Raw genomic sequence first — 20124 nt, 5'->3', positions numbered from 1 at the left:
TCCGTCCTCACTCGAGAGTGGGTGGGTTCGCGTGTCACTACGCAGAAGGCGAAAGAGGGAACAGGTCGCGCGGCTGGCTCCTTGCCCCTTAGCTGCAGGTATGAGATGCTACGCAGCGTTGATGATAGCCAGCACGGGATGCCTCTCCTGTTGGGCCAGCGACTGATTCTCTTGCCCAGTCCGGACAAGTGCAGAGGGTGGGTATGGTTGTCATTGGGAGCTCCAATGGTAGGCGGGTGATGGAACCCCTCAGGAAAATAGCAGGCAAGGCGTGAAAGAATGCCAGTGTACAGCTCAGGGATCTCGTCTGTGATGTGGAGGAGGCCCTGCCGCCGGCTATCGAGCACACCGCTTGGCTTCTGAGGGCACCCAGCCTGCTTTCAGCGGATGGCTTGGTGAACGCAACGAGCATCGCACGCGGAATGCATGCTGAGCTGTCTATTTGTAGCATTGTGCCCAGGGTTGATCGCGGTCCTCTGGTTTGGAGCAGAGTGGGAGGTCTAAACCAGAGGCTCAGACGACTCTGTGACGGTATCGGATGCGAATTTTTTGACCTCCGCTATCGGGTGCAGAATTGTAGGGCTCACCTTAATACTTCATGCTTTGACTCCACACATGAAGCGGCTGTTGGGGTAGAAGTGTTCGTGTGGCGTGCACAAGGGCTTTTTTAGGTTAGAGAAACCCTCCCTTGGAATCAAAGATGATATGCCCGATAAATTAGCCACTATGTCCTCAGAGAATGTTCGTCCTCACAGATCAGAGATAGAAAAGGTTAATATGATTTTAGTAAACAGCAGGAGCATCCATGAAAAGATCCCAGAATTAGTATCGTTTACTGAAGGTTATAATGCATATATCGTAGGTAAGACAGAAAGTTGCTGGAAATCGGACGTTAATGACAACGAAATCCTAAGGTAGATTGGAATATTTATCGTAAGGACAGGTTAATCGCCAGGGTGACGGCGTGGTTATTGCAGTAAAGAATTCAATAAAATCAAACGAGGTTATCAAGAGTTCCGATTGTGAATTAATCTGGGTGAAGTTAAGTATGAAAGGTCGGTCAAAAATGGTAATCGGATGTTTTTACTGGCCGCCTGGGTCAGGAGCTCTAGTGGCAGAGCTCCAGACAGATCTTGCAGAATATCTTTAATAATTTTCCTGATCATACCATTGCAATGGCGGTGACTTCAACTTTCCAGGTATAGATTGGGAGTGTCATGCATTCAAAAGTGATGCTAGACACAGGCATTTTTCTGGAAATCTTGACCGATAATTACTTTGAGCAGATAGTTAGAGAACCAACTCGTGAGGGTAACGTCTTAGACCTCCTGGCAACAAACACACCTGATGTTACCGAATCAGTTAAGGTAGAGGAAGTATCAGTGACCGTAAGGTTGTGATAGCATCTATGACGAAGGGTCTTACAAAGAATGTTAAGATAGGTAGGAAGATATTTTTGCTTATTAAGAGTGATAGTATACAAATTTCAGAGTATCTGAGCAGTCAGCATCAAATATTCGGTGATGAGGACGAAGCTGGGGAGCATAAATGGAAAAACATTCAAAAGCATCCTGCAGTATGCCCTAAAAAAATATGTACCGTGAAAGGTCTAAAGGGTTGGGAAAGATCCACCATGGTTTTACAGCCGTGTTAGGAAATTGCTCCTTGAACAAAGAGAATTTCATCTCAGATTCAAGAGAAGTAAAAACCTGCGAAAATGAGCGCAAAGAGAGCAATGAGAGAAGCATTCAATGGCTTTGAAAGTAAAACTTTGTCAACCGATCTGAGCAACAACCCTTAAGGGTTTTCGTCGTGTGTAAAGTCAGTAAGTGGGTCAAAATCATTTATTCATTCAATCAACGACCATACTGGCACCGAAACGGAAGATAACAGAGAGAAGGACGAAATACTGAATTAGGTCTTCCGAAATTGTTTCAGCGCGGAATATCGTAACACGGACTCTCCTTTCAATCGTAGTGCGAACGTCGAGATGACAAATATTGAGTTAACCGATCGCGGAATTAAAAAGCAGCTACAATCGCTTTGTAGTGGAAAGGAGATGCAAATATTATGCGAAAGAACTTGCTTGCCTTATAGCAGTAATTTATCGTAGATCGCTTGAGCAACGAAGGGCACCTAGCGACTGGAAGAAAGTGCAGCTCATTCGCGTTCTTAAGAAGGCCGTAGGATAGGTGCACTCAATTACGGACCTATATCGTTGACATCAATCAGTTTGTGTGGACCACGTTTAATGCCCTAGAATTAGGAAAAGAAATCCACTACTGTACAGCTACACTATTGATAACAAATAGCTGGAAGTAGTATCTGCCGTAAAATATTTATGAGTAACTAACCAGAGCGACCTTAGGTGGAATGACCACATCAAACAAATAGTGGGAAAAGAAGACGCCAGACTCAGATTCATAGGAAGAATCTTAAGAAAATGTAACTCATCCACGAAGGAAGTCGCCTCCATTGCCAGACGTTACAAGAGAGGTGTTGTTCATCATGGAGAGCTTTACTACTGAAATTTCGAGAGGGCATTTTTCAGGAAGAGTCGGACAACATAGCACTCCCCCCCCCCCCCCACACACACACATACGTCTCGTGTAATGGCCACGGGGATGGTGGGCTTGGTTATTGGTACAAATGTACCCTCCGCCACACACTATTAGGTGGCTTGTGGAGTATGATGTAGATGTGGATGCTGTCACTTCCCAACCTGAAGTTAGACACTTTCGTTAAGACAACGGTCCTGTTTATCTGGGTTGTGTGGTTATCTAGATGAGCTCCTTGAAACTGGTTTAGAGTTTATTGATTGGTGAACAGTAATCATGTAACTAGTAGACTGAATACAATTAATTTGTCAGACTTACACATTCATCCGTTTTTAGTCAGCTTTAAACTAGCCACGTCTATCTGAATCATTCATTTATACTGTTGACTGAAACTTTCACTTTTATCCAAATATTGGCAAACACTTGAGTTTTTATTTCCATTTGTTTTAGATATTTGTGTAAAGTTATTTTCATTGACCTTTACAGCGATATGAAAAAGTCCTGCACAATATCCACAAAGGGAGGAAGATGAAAAATCTTGAAATAATGGAAATTAACACACACATGATTACTTGCTCATATTTACTACCATGGAGAGCTTTACTACTGAAATTTCGAGAGAGCATTTATCGGGAAGAGTCGGACAACATAGCACTCCCCCCCCCCCCCCTCCCCAACTTAGCTAAAACAACACGGGCGCTTAGGAAAATCCCAAACACAAAATCATCATTATTTTCGCAATTTTCATGTGAATAGTCTCCCTGTATACATGATACTTTCGTCATGCAGCAAGTAATGACATTACGTGCAGCAATTAATGACATTACTCTTCGATGATTTAGAAGAGATTCACGCAAATGGCAGTGCCCGTGGAAGGTATGTAATAACTATGTACAGTTCTACTACGATAACAAAATATGTGACTGTCTTGAACATTTCTTGGTGTAAGCAACACGTTTTCGTATATGGCGAGTCACCAACAAAAATAGATGATGACAGTTGGTTTGTGGGGTGCTCAACTGCGGAGTCATAAGCACTCACACAAATTCCCAATCTTTTCACTGCCCAGCATCGCCACTCCCCCCAATGATTATGAAATGATGAGGACAATACAAACGCCCAGTCCCCGGGTGGAGAAAATCCCCGACCCGGCCGGGAATCGAATCTGATACCCCGTGATCCAGAGGCAGTAATGCTAGCCACTAGACTGCGGGCAGCGGACAACAAAAATAGTAGCATCAGAAGCGCTCCAGTGAAGCGTATTGCTCCCTTGTACTTTATGTTGCGTCTTGACTCCTCGGTGAAGGTATGTTCTCGAAACTTCAACAAAAGCCCGTACCGAGCTACTGAGCGTCTCTCTTGCAGAGACTTCCACTGGAGTTTATCTATCATCTCCGTAACGCTTTCGCGATTGCTAAATGATCCTGTAACGAAGCGTGCTGCTCTCCGTTGGATCTTCTCTATCTCTTCTATCAACCCTGTCTGGTACGGATACCACACCGGTGAGCAGTATTCAAGCAGTGGGTGAACAAGTGTGCTGTAACCTACTTCCTTTGCTTTCGGACTGCATTTCCTTAGGATTCTTCCAATGAATCTCAGTTTGGCATCTACTTTACCGACGATTAATTTTATATGGTCATTCCATTTTAAAACACTCATAATGCCTACTCCCAGATAATTTATGGAATTAACTGCTTCCAGTCGCTGACCTGCTGTATTGTAGTTAAATGATAAAGGATCTTTCTTTCTATGTATTCGCAGCACATTACACTGGTCTACATTGAGATTCAATTGCCATTCCCTGCACCATGCGTCAATTCGTTGCAGATCCTCCTGCATTTCAGTACAATTTTCCATTGTTACAACCTCTCCATATACTACAGCATCATCCGCAAATAGCCTCAGTGAACTTCCGATGTTATCCACAAGGTCATTTATGTGTATTGTGAATAGCAACGGTCCTACGACACTCCCCTGCGGCACACCTGAAATCACTCTTACTTCGGAAGACTTCTCTCCATTGAGAATGACGTGCTGCGTTCTGTTATCTAGAAACTCTTCAATCCAATGACACAATTGGTCTGATAGTCCATATGCTCTTACTTTGTTCATTAAACAACTGTGGGGAACTGTACCGAACGCCTTCCGGAAGTCAAGGAACACGGCATCTACCTGGGAACCCGTGTCTATGGCCCTATGAGTCTCTGGGACGAATAGCGCGAGCTGGGTTTCACACGATCGTCTTTTTAGAAACCCTTGCTGATTCCTACAGAGTAGATTTCTAGTCTCCAAAAAAGTCATTATACTCGAACACAATACGTGTCCCAAAACTCCACAGCTGATCGACGTTAGAGATAGAGGTCTGTAGTTCTGCACATCTTTTCGACGTACCTTCTTACCGTACTGTCGATACAACCACAACAGAGGGGTATCTGCTGAGAGGCCAGACAAACATGTGGTTCCTGAATAAGGTCTGCACCCTTCTCAATAGTTGCTGAGGCAACAGTCTGGATAAATGACTGATCTGGCCTTGTAACATCAATCAAAAGAGCCTTGCTACGCAGGTACCGCAAACTGCTGAAAGCAAGGGAACTACAGCCATAACGTTTCCCGTGGACATGCTGCTCTCCTTTATGATTAAATGATGATGGCATACTCTCGGATAAAATATTCCAGAGGAGAACAGTTCACACTCAGATCCGTAGGAAAGGCTTATTCAGGATGGTGTCGTCATCAGGAGAAACAAAACTGACATTATACGGATCGGAGCGTGGAATGTTAGATCCCTTATCTGGGCAGGTAGATAAGAAAAGTTATAAAAGGAAATCGTAGGTAATTTGAAGCTAGACATAGTGGGAATTGGTGAAGTTTGGTGGCTCAAATGGTTCAAATAGTCCTGAGCACTATGGGACTTAACATCTGAGGTCATCTGTCCCCTAGAACTTAGAACTACTTAAACCTAACTAACCGAAGGACATCACACACATCCATGCTCGAGGCAGGATTCGAACCTGCGACCGTAGCGGTCGCGCGGTTCCAGTCTGAAGCGCCTAGAACCGCTCGGCCACACCGGCCGGCAAGTTTGGTGGCACGAGGAACAGGACTTCTGGTCAGCTGAATACAAGGTCGTAAATACAGAGTCAAATAGGTGTAATGTAAGAGTGGGTATAACAATGAATAAGAAAATAAGAATGCGGGTAAGCTGCTATGAACAGCATACTGAACGCATTATCGTAGCTAACATAGACACGATAACCACGCCTGCAACAGTAATACGAGTTTACATGCCAACTAGCTACGCAGATGATGAACATATTGAAGAAATGTATGATGAGATGAAAGAAATTATTCATATAGTTAATGAAGACAAAAATGAAGACAAAAATTTAATAGTCATGGCGAACAGAAATTCATCATTAGGAAAAGGAAGAGAAGGAAAAATAGTAAGTGAATATGGACTGGGGGAAAGGAATGAAAGTGGAAGCAGCCTGGTAGGCTTTTGCACAGAACGTAATTTAATTATCGCCTACACTTAATTTGTATATCTGGAAAAGACCTGGAGACACCGAAAGATTTCAGAATGATTATTTAATAGTTAGACAGAGTTTTCGGAACAGATTTTAAATTGTAAGACATTTTCAGCGGCATATATGGACTCTGACCACAGCTCATTGGTTATGAACTCTAGATTAAAACTGAATAAATTGGAAAAGGATAGGTAATTAAGGAGAGTATACGTGGGTAAGTTGAAAGAACCAGAGATTTCCGAGGGTTCCAGAAAGAGCATTAGGCAGCGGTTGACTACAACAGGTGAATCGAATACAGTAGAAGACGAATGGGTAGTTGTAACAGATGAAGTAGTGAAGGCAGTAAGATTAAAATAGGTAAAAAGACAAGGCCTAGTAGAAATCGTTGGATAACACAACAGATATTGAATTTAAATGATGAAACAAGAAAATTTATGATGCAGAAAATGAAGCAGGCGAACGGGAATACACATATTTAAAAACTCAGATTGACAGGAAGTGCAAAATTGATAACCTGGAATGGTAAGAAAGCAAACGTAAGAGATTAAAAGAATATTTCACTAGGGGAAAGATGATACCACTTACAGGAAAATTAAGGAGGCGTTTGGAGAAAAGAGAAGCAGCCGTACGAATATTAAGACTTCAGATGGTAAACCAGATATCTAAGTAAAGAGGGGAAAGCTGAAAGGTGTAAGGGTGTGTAGAGGGTCTATACAAGGAAGATGAACTTGAAAGCAATATTATAGAAAGGGAAGCGGGCGTAGATGAAAATGAGGTGAGAGATACGATCCTGCGAGAAGAATTTGACAAAGCTGTGAAAGATCTAAGTTAAAACAAGGCTCCGGGAGTAGACGATATTCCGTCAGAACTACTGGTAGCCTTAGGAGAACCAGCCATGACAGAACTCATCCATCTGGTGTGCAAGATGAATGAGATACGTGAAATACTCTCAGACTTCAAGAAGGACGTAGTAATTGCATTTCCAAAAAAAAAGCAGTTGCTGACAAGTGTGAAAATTACCGAACTATCAGTTTAATAAGTCACGGTTGCAAAACACTAACACGAATCCTTTACATAAGAATGGAAAAACTGGTAGAAGGAGAATTCGGGGAAGATCAGATTTGGATTCCGGAGAAATGTGGGAACACCTGAGGCAATACTGACCCTCAAGCTTATCTGAGGAGATAGGTTAGGGAAAGACAAACCTACATTTATAGCATTTGTAGACTTGGAGAAAGCTTTGACAATGTTGACTGGAATGCTCTCTTTCAAATTCTTAAGGTAGCAGAGGTAACATACAGGGAGCAAAAGGCTGTTTACATCTTGTACAGAAGCCAGAGGGCACTATAAGAGCCGACAGGCATGCAAGGGAGGCAGTAGTTGAAAAGAGAGTGAGGCACAGTTGCAGCCTATCCCCGATGTTATTCATTATACGCACTGATCACGCAGTAAAGGAAACCAAACAAATACTTGGAAAGGAATTAAAGTGCAAGGGGAAGAATTAAAAACTTTGGACTTTGACGATGACATTGTAATTCTGTCAAAGACAACAAAGGACTTGGAAGAGCTGTTGAATGGAATGGACAGTATCTTGAAAGGAGATGTAAGATGAACATAAAAAAAGCGAAAAAAGGATAATGGAATGTAGTCGAATTAAATCAGGCGATGCTGATGGAATCAGATTGGGAAACGAGACACTTAGAGTAGTAGATGAGTTTTGATATTTGGGGAGCAATGTAACTAATGATGAACGAAGTAGGGAGTATATGCAATGTAGACTGGCAATGACAAGAAAAGCATTTCTGAAGAAGAGAAATTTGTTAACATCGAATATAGATATAAGTGTTAGGAAGTCTTTTTTGAAGGTATTTGTCTGGAGTATGGAAGTGAAACATGGACGATAAACATTTTAGATAAAAAGAGAATAGAAGCTTTCGACATGCAATGCTATAGAAGAATTTTAAAAAATTAGATGGGCCGATCACGTAACTAATGAGGAAGAACTGAACAGAACTGGGGAGGCAAGATTTTTGTGCCACAACTTGATCGGTTGATAGGAAAAGTGCTGAGACATCAAGCTACCACCAATTTAGTACTGGAGGGAAATGTCAGAGGTAAAAATCTTAGAGGGAGACCAAGAGATGATTACAGTAAGCAGATGCAGATAGATGTAGGTTGCAGTAGTTATTCGGAGTTGAAGTGGCTCGCCCGGGACAGAGTAGCATGGACAGCTCCATCAAAACAGCTTCCGCCTGAAGACCACAACAACAACAATAACAACAACAACACCTCCTGAACTAGGTGTCATACAGCGTATATTTTTGTAAGTATATTCAGCGACATATGTGGATGCTGTCTGCCAAATGTGTTGAGAATACAATTAATACTAAAGCAGTAACAAATTAAAGCGCCAGGCTTCATGCGGTAGTTATACTACATGAACAGTGAAAATGTAGTAAGCGTCAAACTCTTTTCCTTTCATAATTTTGTGGGGGTTGCCAGCAACAGAAAATTTCGTAAAAGTTTGAAATTATGTGCAAAGTTTGTTGCAGGTTACTAAGTGCTCTCATTGTCAAATACTGGACGACAAAAGTATGTCTATTCACACGTCATGGGGCTACACTGCCTTTTCGCCCCCACCCCTTTGATAGGTAGGTGGTTCTTAACCCCACAGTGATTCTTTCCAGACAGTGAGTGAGATGTATACCGAGTGCAGTTGAAATCGGTCCCGTGGTTTAGTAGGAGATATGGAACATACATTTTTATTATATGTATGGATGACGTACTATCTGGTAAAAACTGCACAAGTATACAGGCACATCTAGTTTTCAAAGTTCAGAAATGTAAAACTGTGCACTTCACAAAATGCACAAAATTCGTCTCCTCTGACAGCTTCACTGAGTGAAAGTTGGAATCAGTCAACTCATACATATACCTGGATGTAAGAATTTGTAAAGATATGAAATGGAATGATCACATAGGCTCGTTGTCAGTCTTAGGTAATAGAGGTGGCAGATTTCGGTTCATTGAGAGAATACTTGTAAAATGAAGCCAGTCTACAAGTCACATGTGTGTTCGTCTTCGTGTATTACTCAAGTGCGTGGAACACGTACCAAATAAGACTAGCAGGGAATATTGAAGTACACAAAGAAGGGCTGCACGAATGGTCACAGGTTTGTTTCACTCATGGAAGAAATTCTCGGAAATGTTGGAAAATATGCACTGGCAGACGCCTGAAAAGACGCAATATATTTTACGAAACACTACATACACAGTTTCGAGAGCCAGTATTAAGCGAACAATCTAGAGGTTTTCTTCAGCTCCCTACGCGTCGCTCATCTGCGAACTGTGAAGACAAGGTCAGACTAATTACAGAACGCACGGCGCCATTTAAGCAGTCATTGCTCCCGCTCTCCATACGCGATTGCAACGAGAAGAAATCCGAACATGTAGTATCATGCTAAGTACTCTCTGCCATTCGCTTCACTGTGGTTTGCAGAGTATGTGTGAAGATGTGGATGTATAACTGTTAAGCCAATGGCTGTGCGTTCCTGAGTTATAGTTGTTTTTGTAATTTTCCCCTCATTTATACAAATTACTTCCTTCGTCTTTTGCCCTTCTTCACAAGTACTTCCGCAACAACTTTTCTCGAGAATCTACACTGCTTTGCAAAACTTAACGATGAGATAAAAGTAACATAACGTATTAACAACTCGATGGAAATGAATGAATGTGCAGGAGCTTGTTCCGTCTCTAATGATGACCCAATCGTCCTTCATTCTTCAATTCAGGTCGTCGTAACGTTAACGCGTAGCCAAACTAGACGAGCACATACAACAATTCCAAAAAATGCTGCTTTACGTCTCGTTCTTTAGGACTGTATCATACGAATCGAAAAACGTTCTGTCTGGTGATTAATATGAACATATTTCAATCTAAAAAGTTTAGAGCTGATTTAGTTCCCAGTCAAAGAAGTTGAGTAATCAGAATGAAATTTTCACTCTGCAGCGAAGTGTTCGATGATATGAAACTTCCCGGCACATTAAAACTGTGTGCTGGACCGAAGCTGGAACTCGGGACTTTTACCTTAAGCGGGCAAGTGCTCTAACAAAGGCAAAGGTCCCGAATTGGAGTCTCGGTCCGGCACACAGTTTTAACATGCTAGGAAGTTTCAAGTTGACCACTGTCTAAACATCCACGACAATGAAAATCAAACAGTGCAGGCGTCCGTTTCACTGTCACGCAAGTAATCGCTATTACAAAGCTGAAGACGCAGAGAAAGTTATTATAATTTAGCGACTTCAAACTGGCATTGGAACTTCTAAGGTGATTCTTAATTTACCTAGAACTGAGGCACTGAGGGGAGAAACAGTGCCGGCCGGTGTGGCCGTGCGGTTAAAGGCGCTTCAGTCTGGAACCGCGTGACCGCTACGGTCGCAGGTTCCAATCCTGCCTCGGGCATGGATGTGTGTGATGTCCTTAGGTTAGTTAGGTTTAATTAGTTCTAAGTTCTAGGCGACTGATGACCTCAGAAGTTAAGTCGCATAGTGCTCAGAGCCATTTGAACCAATTTTTTGAGAAACAGTATTGCCGAATACAGTATATGGAACAACTTCTCGTCTCCTTACCACAACACTACATGAAACAGACAAGGTATAGTATTCAATGTACTCCTTACTACATAACTGTGCCACTGTCAATGAAACAGGTCATGCATTTACAGCAAAGTTTTGTTTTTCTCTGCCAAGTAAACCACTACTGAACAATAAAAACTACAGAGTTTGCAAAATTATAGGTTGTCACTTTGAAGGCTACTCTTCCACATTTCCACTGATAATAACGTATAGAATAATGGGAGAAAATGAGCCATATTAGTCTAAAATCATTCCAGGTTTAAAGAAAGTAAAGGAACCACACAAGTGATTCTGACGTTTCACTTAGAAATGGTTGGAGAAGTTTAAGAAGTACTAGGATGTAGACGAGGTTTTTCTGAACTTATAGAGAACCTTGGATACTGAAAATGGAAAGATGAGAAGAATGAAGTTCAAACACAGTTACAAGCACGTTATTGATAACATCTGCAAAACCAGAAGTCGTAGTGGTAAAAGTCCGAAACCAAGAAAGACACGCAAGCGCAAAAATTGCATCAAACAAGGTTGATTGCATCATCTTTGTTACTTAAGTTTCAGCAGTAAAGGATGTACATAAGAGAAATAAAAATGTACGGGGATTTGCCCCAGGACTAAGATTTACAAATGAGATTAAAGAACAAGCAGAACTGTTAAATGCAAGTGACAAACTATTTTTCACTGATCAGCAATGGAAAGTAAGGAGAAGAGCAATAACAGTCATACTAACATCAAAACTGCGAAAGGAAATATTAGAATAACTGGAGAAACCCTGACGTCATCAAATAGGGAGCGAGGAGTCTGGTAGACATTAGGATTTGACCTGCACGTTAGTTGGGATTTTCAGCAAAAGAAAGTTAATCGTGTTAAATAAATGAGAAACCGTACGTATGAAACAAGCATCGTAAGAGTGGAAGAATCGGGAAAAATTAATCGTAGTTGTTGGATTGCAGAAGGATACCGAACTAGACGGTAAAATACTACGTAAAGTGTTTTAGGTAGAACAGAGAATGAGATAATATTGAGATACAGAGTGATGGAGCACATGCTAATGCACAGAGGCATCTTTTAATGTAAGGAAGAAAAGAAACGATGAAACGTCGTTTGCTTTAGACATGCTGCGAAAGCAACAGCTGGAGGAAGCAAGAATCCTGCTATGGTCATCGCAGCATAATACAAAGGTCGTCGTTATCGATTCGTGCAATCTACCGACAAGTTTTAATATAAATATTCGAAAGAAAAGTATTGTTCTTCATAAGACATTTGGAAAAAGTACAACTAGTCTATATTTTCTGCAAAATAAGGACGTCACACGAAAGTCGATACATCGACCAGTGCTTCATTAATGTGTGAGAGAAGAATCCGTAATACTATGCATTTGTAGTAGCACAGAATAATGTGTTCAACACTTCTGGTCCGCTTTCGACAAAGGTATTTTTGTAGGTTGATTGCTACGAAAAGATCTCCACTAAACATCAGAATCCACTCACTGCAAATATGTAATGCAGTATAAATAGTTCAAGATAAGAAAACTTGATCCAGATCCTAACTCTACAGAAGAGAAGATATTGTGAGGCAGTATCACGCAAAACTAGATATAGTGAATACGATGAAAGGCGAAATTCGAGAACTGGAAACTTTAGAAACAATGCTAACGCTGTGAAGATAGAAGGAAAAGTACCGAGAGGGAGAAATAAAAATAAAATTACTAGACGCCATTAAGGAAGTAATTGCAATACCAATAGGAAAATAACGACAAAAAAGTGAGGTAGAACTACCTTGTCTAACATGCAACGAGGTGCCGTGTGCCGCATAGCTGGTTACGTCAATCGACTGCGGATATACCGCTTAGGTGTTCGTATGCACACGATCCCTACAATCGTTCAGTTGCTTTTGAACCGATTACCATCGGCACGGTAAGAGACATTCAGACCGTCGGAAGATCTGCTGTACGAATCGTGACAAACATATTTAACGAGCTTGAGAGTGTTAAAGTGATGCTAAATCATCTGCAACGAGGGCCGCTAGAAGAAAGGAGTCCAACCTCATGGAAAAGACCACCGCGAGAAAACAAAGCTGTGTTACCACGATGTGCCTCTTATACCAGGCTTGATGTAATAAATTATAATAGTGACATTAATACATGTAGGTGCCATGCACAGGCCTATAACAAAGTTTTAACTTAGGAAACTTTTGTAAAGAGCTTCTCAGTACGTGTTCCGCCTGTCTGAGGAAATGGTAGGCAACAAAATCCATGAAACTTTTGATAGCCCTAGAGATCCTGAAATTTTGTCTGTGTATACATCAATAATTTGGAATAAGGTGAAACTTAAAATTTGTAGATTTTTTGCCATTTACCCATTTAATTCGCACGTTATCATTGTGTTCTGAACGAAACTATTTTTCGTTAACTTTAGTCCCGAAATTTGCACTAGTCAATGATTGCTGTATGTTGCCCATAAACGGTACTAGAAATCAGTGAAGTTTTTCATTACGTTCCTGCGAACTGTTGGAATAGTCTCCGAGCTAGAAGAGAATTTCTTTATTATACCAATGGAAGAACACATAGGCTACAGTGGTGTTCTTACCGTGGAGTATTATGTCCGCTATTTCTAGAGAGCCATTCTCAATTTATTTAAGTCCGTAATGTTCAATGGAAGAAATGTCTGAAGAGGTAGACCACCCAGTTGTTATACGCCTTATAACAAGTATTCTCTCATACGATTCAATAGCTTCTATCTTTTGTGTTAATCCTTTTCTTTCTTAACAGTTATACTGCTGCACTTTCTGGGCAGTTTTATAGCTCCAATTAATACAAATGTAACATAATAGAAAAGACAAAAATAATCACAATTGGTGACAAATGCATTCAGTGCGTAAATACATTTTTACGTAAAGAAAATTGCCGTTCTAGCAATGTACAGAATGTTTCTGTTTTAACAGCGTACAGAATTTTTCTGTTTCTTCTATTTTCCCGTTTGTTAGTTTTTTCCGTATTTTTTTCGTTCAAATTAAAAATATTAGTTAAAGCAAACTAAAACTTGAACTACTATAACAGAACAGGGACCAAGAATTAATCAATGAGAAAAATGTACTGATGAAAGGATTCCTGAAGAGAATCATTTTTCCTTAGAATGCGACATACGGATCTCGGAGAACTGATTAATGTAGTTCTAAATTTGAATTTGATGTTCGAAATGTTCATCTGTGTGTGAAATCTTATGGGACTTAACTGCTAAGGTCATCAGTCCCTAAGCGTACACACTACTTAACCTAAATTATCCTAAGGACAAACATACACATCCATGCCCGAGGGAGGACTCGAACCCCCGCCGGGACCAGCCGCCAGCTCGGCTAATCTCGCGCGGCCAATTTGATGTTCGATATTAAAATGTATCAACAGCGCTACTGGTCACAGAGGCATGGAATAGAGGCAATAAATAATGTTGTAACAACTATCTTAATTCTTTCCATGCTGTACTGAAACATTTAGAAAGGTGTGGCCGTATAATGGCAATTTAGGAAATACATAAATTTTAATGAACAGCCACATTCAGTATATTTGTTTATTCCACGACCTGTTTCTAGATTTCACCTCAATTTGAAGTGTATCCATGTAGCACATAAAGTTAGCATAGACAGCATCCTGAACAATAATACTCGATACATACTGAACACTGTATTACTTACTTCATATGCTGCAGGGTTTGTTAAAATATTGACATTTCCAGTATTGTAAAAGCCGCAGCACGCAAAAATAATCTACCCCATATTTAAATTATATAAAAATACAACAGCTATTTGCGTCAGGAACATAATTATTACTATGATTCTCAAGGATTCCGACGCGCCGCATTCTCATACGCGATTGGACGCAATATGTGGCCAGTGAATGTTCACACGCATCCTTGATGGCTGCACGTCATGGTATTTCCTATCGAGGGAACAATCTTACAAGGGTGCAACGGCCGTATTATTAGAATTCCTCTGGTTTGACAGGAATGTGTACGATCTTAAAAGCCTGCAATGGAGCACCAAAGCAGGGGATTTAAAAATTATAGGTTTTCTGTGGTCGCATATAGGGCCAGAGTATCTTGTTAAGATTTTATCCCCCGTCGGCAAGCCAGCCATAACAAATTGTGGTACAGTACGTCGACTGCTGCAGTGTTCATTCAGAGAAATTCATAGACTGTATGCTGTCAGTCGGCGTGGAATCACCGACAAGCTACAGGTGGTCCAATGGCATCTTAGGCTTTAGTGTATTTAAAGATAGAGGTACTGTCTACAGTTGTTGCCTTATCCACAGGCAGACAATACTGGTCATGAAGATACATACCGTTGCACTTGATGATGACGGTGCGAGGCATCGTAACGAGACTCAAATGATATTAAAACTTAGCAGACACAAATACGTTTTATTTTTATGATGTATGTATGCAGACTAAAGCGGTAAATAAAAATTTTTACCAGGGCTGGAATTCGAACATGGGTCTCCTGCTCACTAAAGATATGCGCTTTCATTTCACTGCGTAACATTTGTCCGTCGAAGTTATGTTTTATGTCTTCTGAAGGTTTCACACATAAACAAGAACCTGAAATATCTTTCTTTCGATGCAACTTCTTTCGCTTATAGAAAACACTAGTCTTTCGTAGCAAGTTTACTAGCAATATATCCGACTTCTAATGCTCCCGGGTATTCTGTCACGTAGTGTGTCTACTTTGTGCGATCTACATCTACATCTACATCCATACTCCGCAAGCCACCTGACGGTGTGTGGCGGAGGGTACTTTGAGTACCTCTATCGGTTCTCCCTTCTATTCCGGCCTTGTATAGTTGTTTCAAATTGTTGAGGATAAAATAAAGAGATCAGGTCGTCTGCTGATCCATACAGACAGTCATTTATTCTCCCTCAGTACGCAGATGAAATAGCACTGGAGACAACTAGACCGTGTAAGATATAACACCCATTTTATTTCGTTAACGGATCTACATCTACATCTATACTCCGCGAGCCACCTTACGGTGTGTGGCGGAGGGTACTTATTGTACCACTATCTGATCCCCCCTTCCCTGTTCCATTCACGAATTGTGCGTGGGAAGAACGACTGCTTGTAAGTCTCCGTATTTGCTCTAATTTCTCGGATCTTTTCGTTGTGATCATTACGCGAGATATATGTGGGCGGTAGTAATATGTTGCCCATCTCTTCCCGGAATGTGCTCTCTCGTAATTTCGATAATAAACCTCTCCGTATTGCGTAACGCCTTTCTTGAAGTGTCCGCCACCGGAGCTTGTTCAGCATCTCCGTAACGCTCTCGCGCTGACTAAATGTCCCCATGACGAATCGCGCTGCTTTTCGCTGGATCATGTCTATCTCTTCTATTAATCCAACCTGGTAAGGGTCCCATACTGATGAGCAATACTCAAGAATCGGACGAACAAGCGTTTTGTAAGCTACTTCTTTCGTCGATGAGTCACATTTTCTTAGAATTCTTCCTATGAATCTCAACCTGGCGCCTGCTTTTCCCACTATTTGTTTTATGTGATCATTCCACTTCAGATCGCTCCGGATAGTAACTCCTAAGTATTTTACGGTCGTTACCGCTTCCAATGATTTACCACCTATGGCATAATCGTACTGGAATGGATTTCTGCCCCTATGTATGCGCATTATATTACATTTATTCGGATCAAGATATCGAAGCAAGTTTTCGCTAAATCATGGTAGGCAGAGGGGCACGGAATTTTGTTGCTTGGTAACAAATCTTAGCTCTGGTAGTATCCGGTACACTGAAGCAAGTACGTACCCTTTTTTTAAAAATATCATTCAAAAGCTCCTGAAAAGACAAGTAAGCGACAGAACGCTTGTTAATGTTGGGGTTGAAACTTTTCGCAAAATTATACCAGAAATGCACTTAAACTGAAAGCTAAGGCAACTGTAATCAGCTATTGCAGAGTAAACACCGCCAAAAGGGGCTTTCATGGCAGGCTCCGACGTTATATGCAACTGGACAATAAGGTCACCGCTGCGGAAACGAAACACAATTCCGCTTGCCTCTACTTTATACGACTTACGAAAAAGGGCCAGCTACTATTTTTCATAAGTGGAACAATATTCTGACTTCTGGCGTATCAGTAGTAAAACTTAAGTGGAGTGACCACATAAAACACCTAGTAGAAAAAATAGATGTCATACAGATTCATAGGAAGAATCTGAAGGAAATGTAACGAAAGAAGTGGCTTATAAAGCGCTTGTTCGACAGATTCTTGGATACTGTTCATCAATCTGGGCTCCTTATCAGACAGGATTGATAGATGAGATAGAGAAGATCCAATGAAGAGCGGTGCATTTCGTAACGGCTTCTTTTGGTCGGCGAGAGAGCATTACAAAGATGCGCAACAAATACCGCTCGTAGACATTAAAAGAGAGGCTTCATTCATCATGGAGAGGTTTACGACTGAAATTTCGAGAGAGCACGTTCCCACGAAGAATCGGACAACATATTACTTCCTCCCAGATACATCTCGCAAAATGACCACGATGAGAAAATTCGAGGTATTAGAGCTAATACAGAGGCTTCCAGAAAATCGTTCTTCTCAAGCTACATTTGCGAGTGGTATAGGGATGTGGAAAAAGAATTAGTGGTACCATAAATACCCTTCGCCACGCACCGTTAGGTAGCTTGCGGAGTATGATGTAGATGTATGTCAAATGTGCGTACGTACTCCTGTGTATGTGAATAACTTTCATTCTAAAAAGGGAACAATCGAAAAACTTTACACGACGGAGTCTGGCGAAGAGCCCCACTTGACCGCGCATCGACCATAACAGCCGAATCCGGCCAGCTTGTCTCCCAGTTTTAGCACTTTTTTCGTATATTTCTGCGTAACTTTTCAAAGCGAACAAGTGCTTTATCACCGTACTATTCGAATTCTATGAAAGAAAAGTATGTCGTTCCACTAAAAAAATTGTACTTGCTTCAGTATCCTGGTTGATGCAAAAGCTAAGAGGATCAAACATAGAACAAGATAACGGCCCGTTTCGTAATATCATTCACCGAAAACGTCGTTTCAATGTCTCGAATCGTTCACGAAGTAAAATGGGTATTGTGTCTTGCCGCCTGTCAATGACAGTAAGTTGCTGAGAGCAAATCAGAATCGTCACACACCGAGTGAACTTAAAATGACACTATATGCCACAAAGTGAGATGTTTTACTCAACTATTGCGTAAATACACATTTGCTTTTTACATTCGTGCTGGTAGTACTGCAGATAGACTATCGAGAGTGGTGATACCTCCTCACATGAAATTCGCAACTTTTACCAGTCCAAAAACATGAACTCTGCAACTTATCCAAAACTGTCCATATCCCCAGTATCCGAACTATTTAACTAGCAGCAGAACTTTGATTTTCTCTTCAGCACTCCCCACAACACATCAGTAAGCCGTATTCTAGCAGTCGAGCAATGTCAAGAATGGACGTTAAACACTAATCTTCCTTCTTTTAGCAATGTTAATCTAAAGAACATTATTACCTTTTTAACACAATGTTTACAAAAAGGTAAATTGTTGTCTGAAACACCTTAACTGACAGAAGGATACGAAAAAGCGTTTAAAGAAAAGAAATTATACAATAAACAGATCCAACTGAAATTACTTGCATTCGGAAGGTATTTTTAAGCTAATTATAACGTTTAAACTTTGTAGGAAACACACTTCAGTAGGTTCAGTCTATCCATTTCACCATTTTGCGATGACACTGGTTTATTCAGGATGAAGATAGTTGAAATGGCTCTGAGCACTATGGGACTCAACTGCTGAGGTCAGGATGAAGAATTGTCTTTATGTAGTTTTCTTGTCACTTTTTGGAACAGAACAGGAGTTGACGTTATTTAACCGGCTGTAAGATTCTGTTTGTTCTCAAGCAATTCAAACAAAGAGTTAAAACGAGAATGAAAACTCTGGCACGCATTTGTCGCTCTCCAAAGTGCAGAGGACGTCTGCCAAAACCACAAGGAGAGAAGGACGCGTTTCCTCATCTGCACAGTTTTGTATGAGGTAAATAGCGAACTATGCAAATAACGGATCTTCTGGCATAACGCTCATTAAATTAATAAACCTATCTCCTACGACTTTATGATTGAAATAAATTAGAGAGGAGTAAAAATAAAGTCACTTCCCTTTTTCACACACTAATTCCTTTCCTTTCTGTTCCATTTGTTACCAATTTCCCGTCAGTTTCTTGCACCGAAGATGAATCAGGAGTATGATTTCCGACGCGCACAGCCGGCCCGTGTGGCCGTGCGGTTCTAGGCGCTTCAGTCCGGAACCGCGTGACCGCTACGATCGCACGTCCGAATCCTGCCTCGGGCATGGACGTGTGTGGTGTCCTTAGGTTAGTTAGGTTTAAGTAGTTCTAAGTTCTAGGGGACTGATGACCATAGTGCTCAGAGCCATTTGAACCATTTGAACCGACGCGCACAGACAAAACATGATCGCTTCCTATTCTAAAAATTTAGGCGTTACAGTTCTTGTTCTAACATCCTCAACCCTGATCACCATTATATTTCACTTTCCAACAAAATCTGAAGCTTCTCGACGAAGATAGTCTGGCGCCTTTCGCTATACATTGCTATACGTTACTGTACTTACACAAGATTCTCCATCTTCAGTATCACTATAGTACATATGTAAAAGCGTTCACTAGTAATTTCCTTTCTCTGCTGTAGATACTGCACTAATAGGCTCGTATCTGCCACCAGCTACAAATTACGTTCCCAGACGCACCTGTCTGGCGAAATGCCGGCTCTTTTAGCTGAGCGGCAAGTTGCGGAATTCGATTAGCAGATCCTTCCTCGACCTTTACCGAGCCGTGGAGTTCGTGTCCGCCCAGTCGGCCAGTGCTGAACGACAGCCAGCGGCAGGTGCAGTACGTGGGCAGGTAACTCACCGCGTGTGCAGTACGGCGCGTCTCCGGCCTGCGGTGTCCGCCAGCGACGACTGCCGAGCCGCGCTCGCCCGCCAGCCAGCCAGCCGGGCATCCGCCGCTGCCAGCTCCGGCCTTGGCCTTCCCTGCAGCAGCGCGCTGCCTCTCGCTTTCTGTGGCCTTGCCCACCGTCGTACGCACAGTGGGCAATACTGTGACGTGACACTCTGGATCTTCCTGTTTTCCGTCTGATGGCCCAGTTACGCAGCTCAGGACAACACAGCTTGGCAGATGGTTGTTGCAATGACGGAGGCACCTGTCGTAAGACTGTGACTCGTCGCGGAGTTATTTCGAAAATTAGCGTATTTTTTTACATATTGCGTCCCTTCGATGTGTTCTTATCCTATACGACCAAAAAATTTCGCGCAATCTACTAAACTTCCCTAGAGCGACTTCTTACTATGCATCCGCGGCTAGGTGCGTC

General features: G+C 41.6%; 1 protein-coding gene across 1 annotated transcript in view; it reads right to left on the bottom strand.

The window, feature by feature from the left end:
• Nucleotides 1–19773, bottom strand: part of LOC124625231 (fatty-acid amide hydrolase 2-A-like) — a 255926-nt gene extending 236153 nt beyond the window's left edge. The window contains exon 1 of the mRNA XM_047149155.1: nt 19665–19773. Coding sequence (XP_047005111.1) covers nt 19665–19755 — 91 coding nt within the window. The 5' untranslated portion in view covers nt 19756–19773. The remainder of the gene's footprint in view (nt 1–19664) is intronic.
• Between the last annotated feature and the right edge of the window lie 351 nt (nt 19774–20124).

The sequence above is a fragment of the Schistocerca americana genome, chromosome 1 (genome assembly GCF_021461395.2).
Source record: "Schistocerca americana isolate TAMUIC-IGC-003095 chromosome 1, iqSchAmer2.1, whole genome shotgun sequence".
NCBI classification, from domain to species: domain Eukaryota; kingdom Metazoa; phylum Arthropoda; class Insecta; order Orthoptera; family Acrididae; genus Schistocerca; species Schistocerca americana.
The sequence above is the reverse complement of the archived record's forward strand: the minus strand, read 5'-3'. Positions and strand labels throughout refer to the sequence as shown.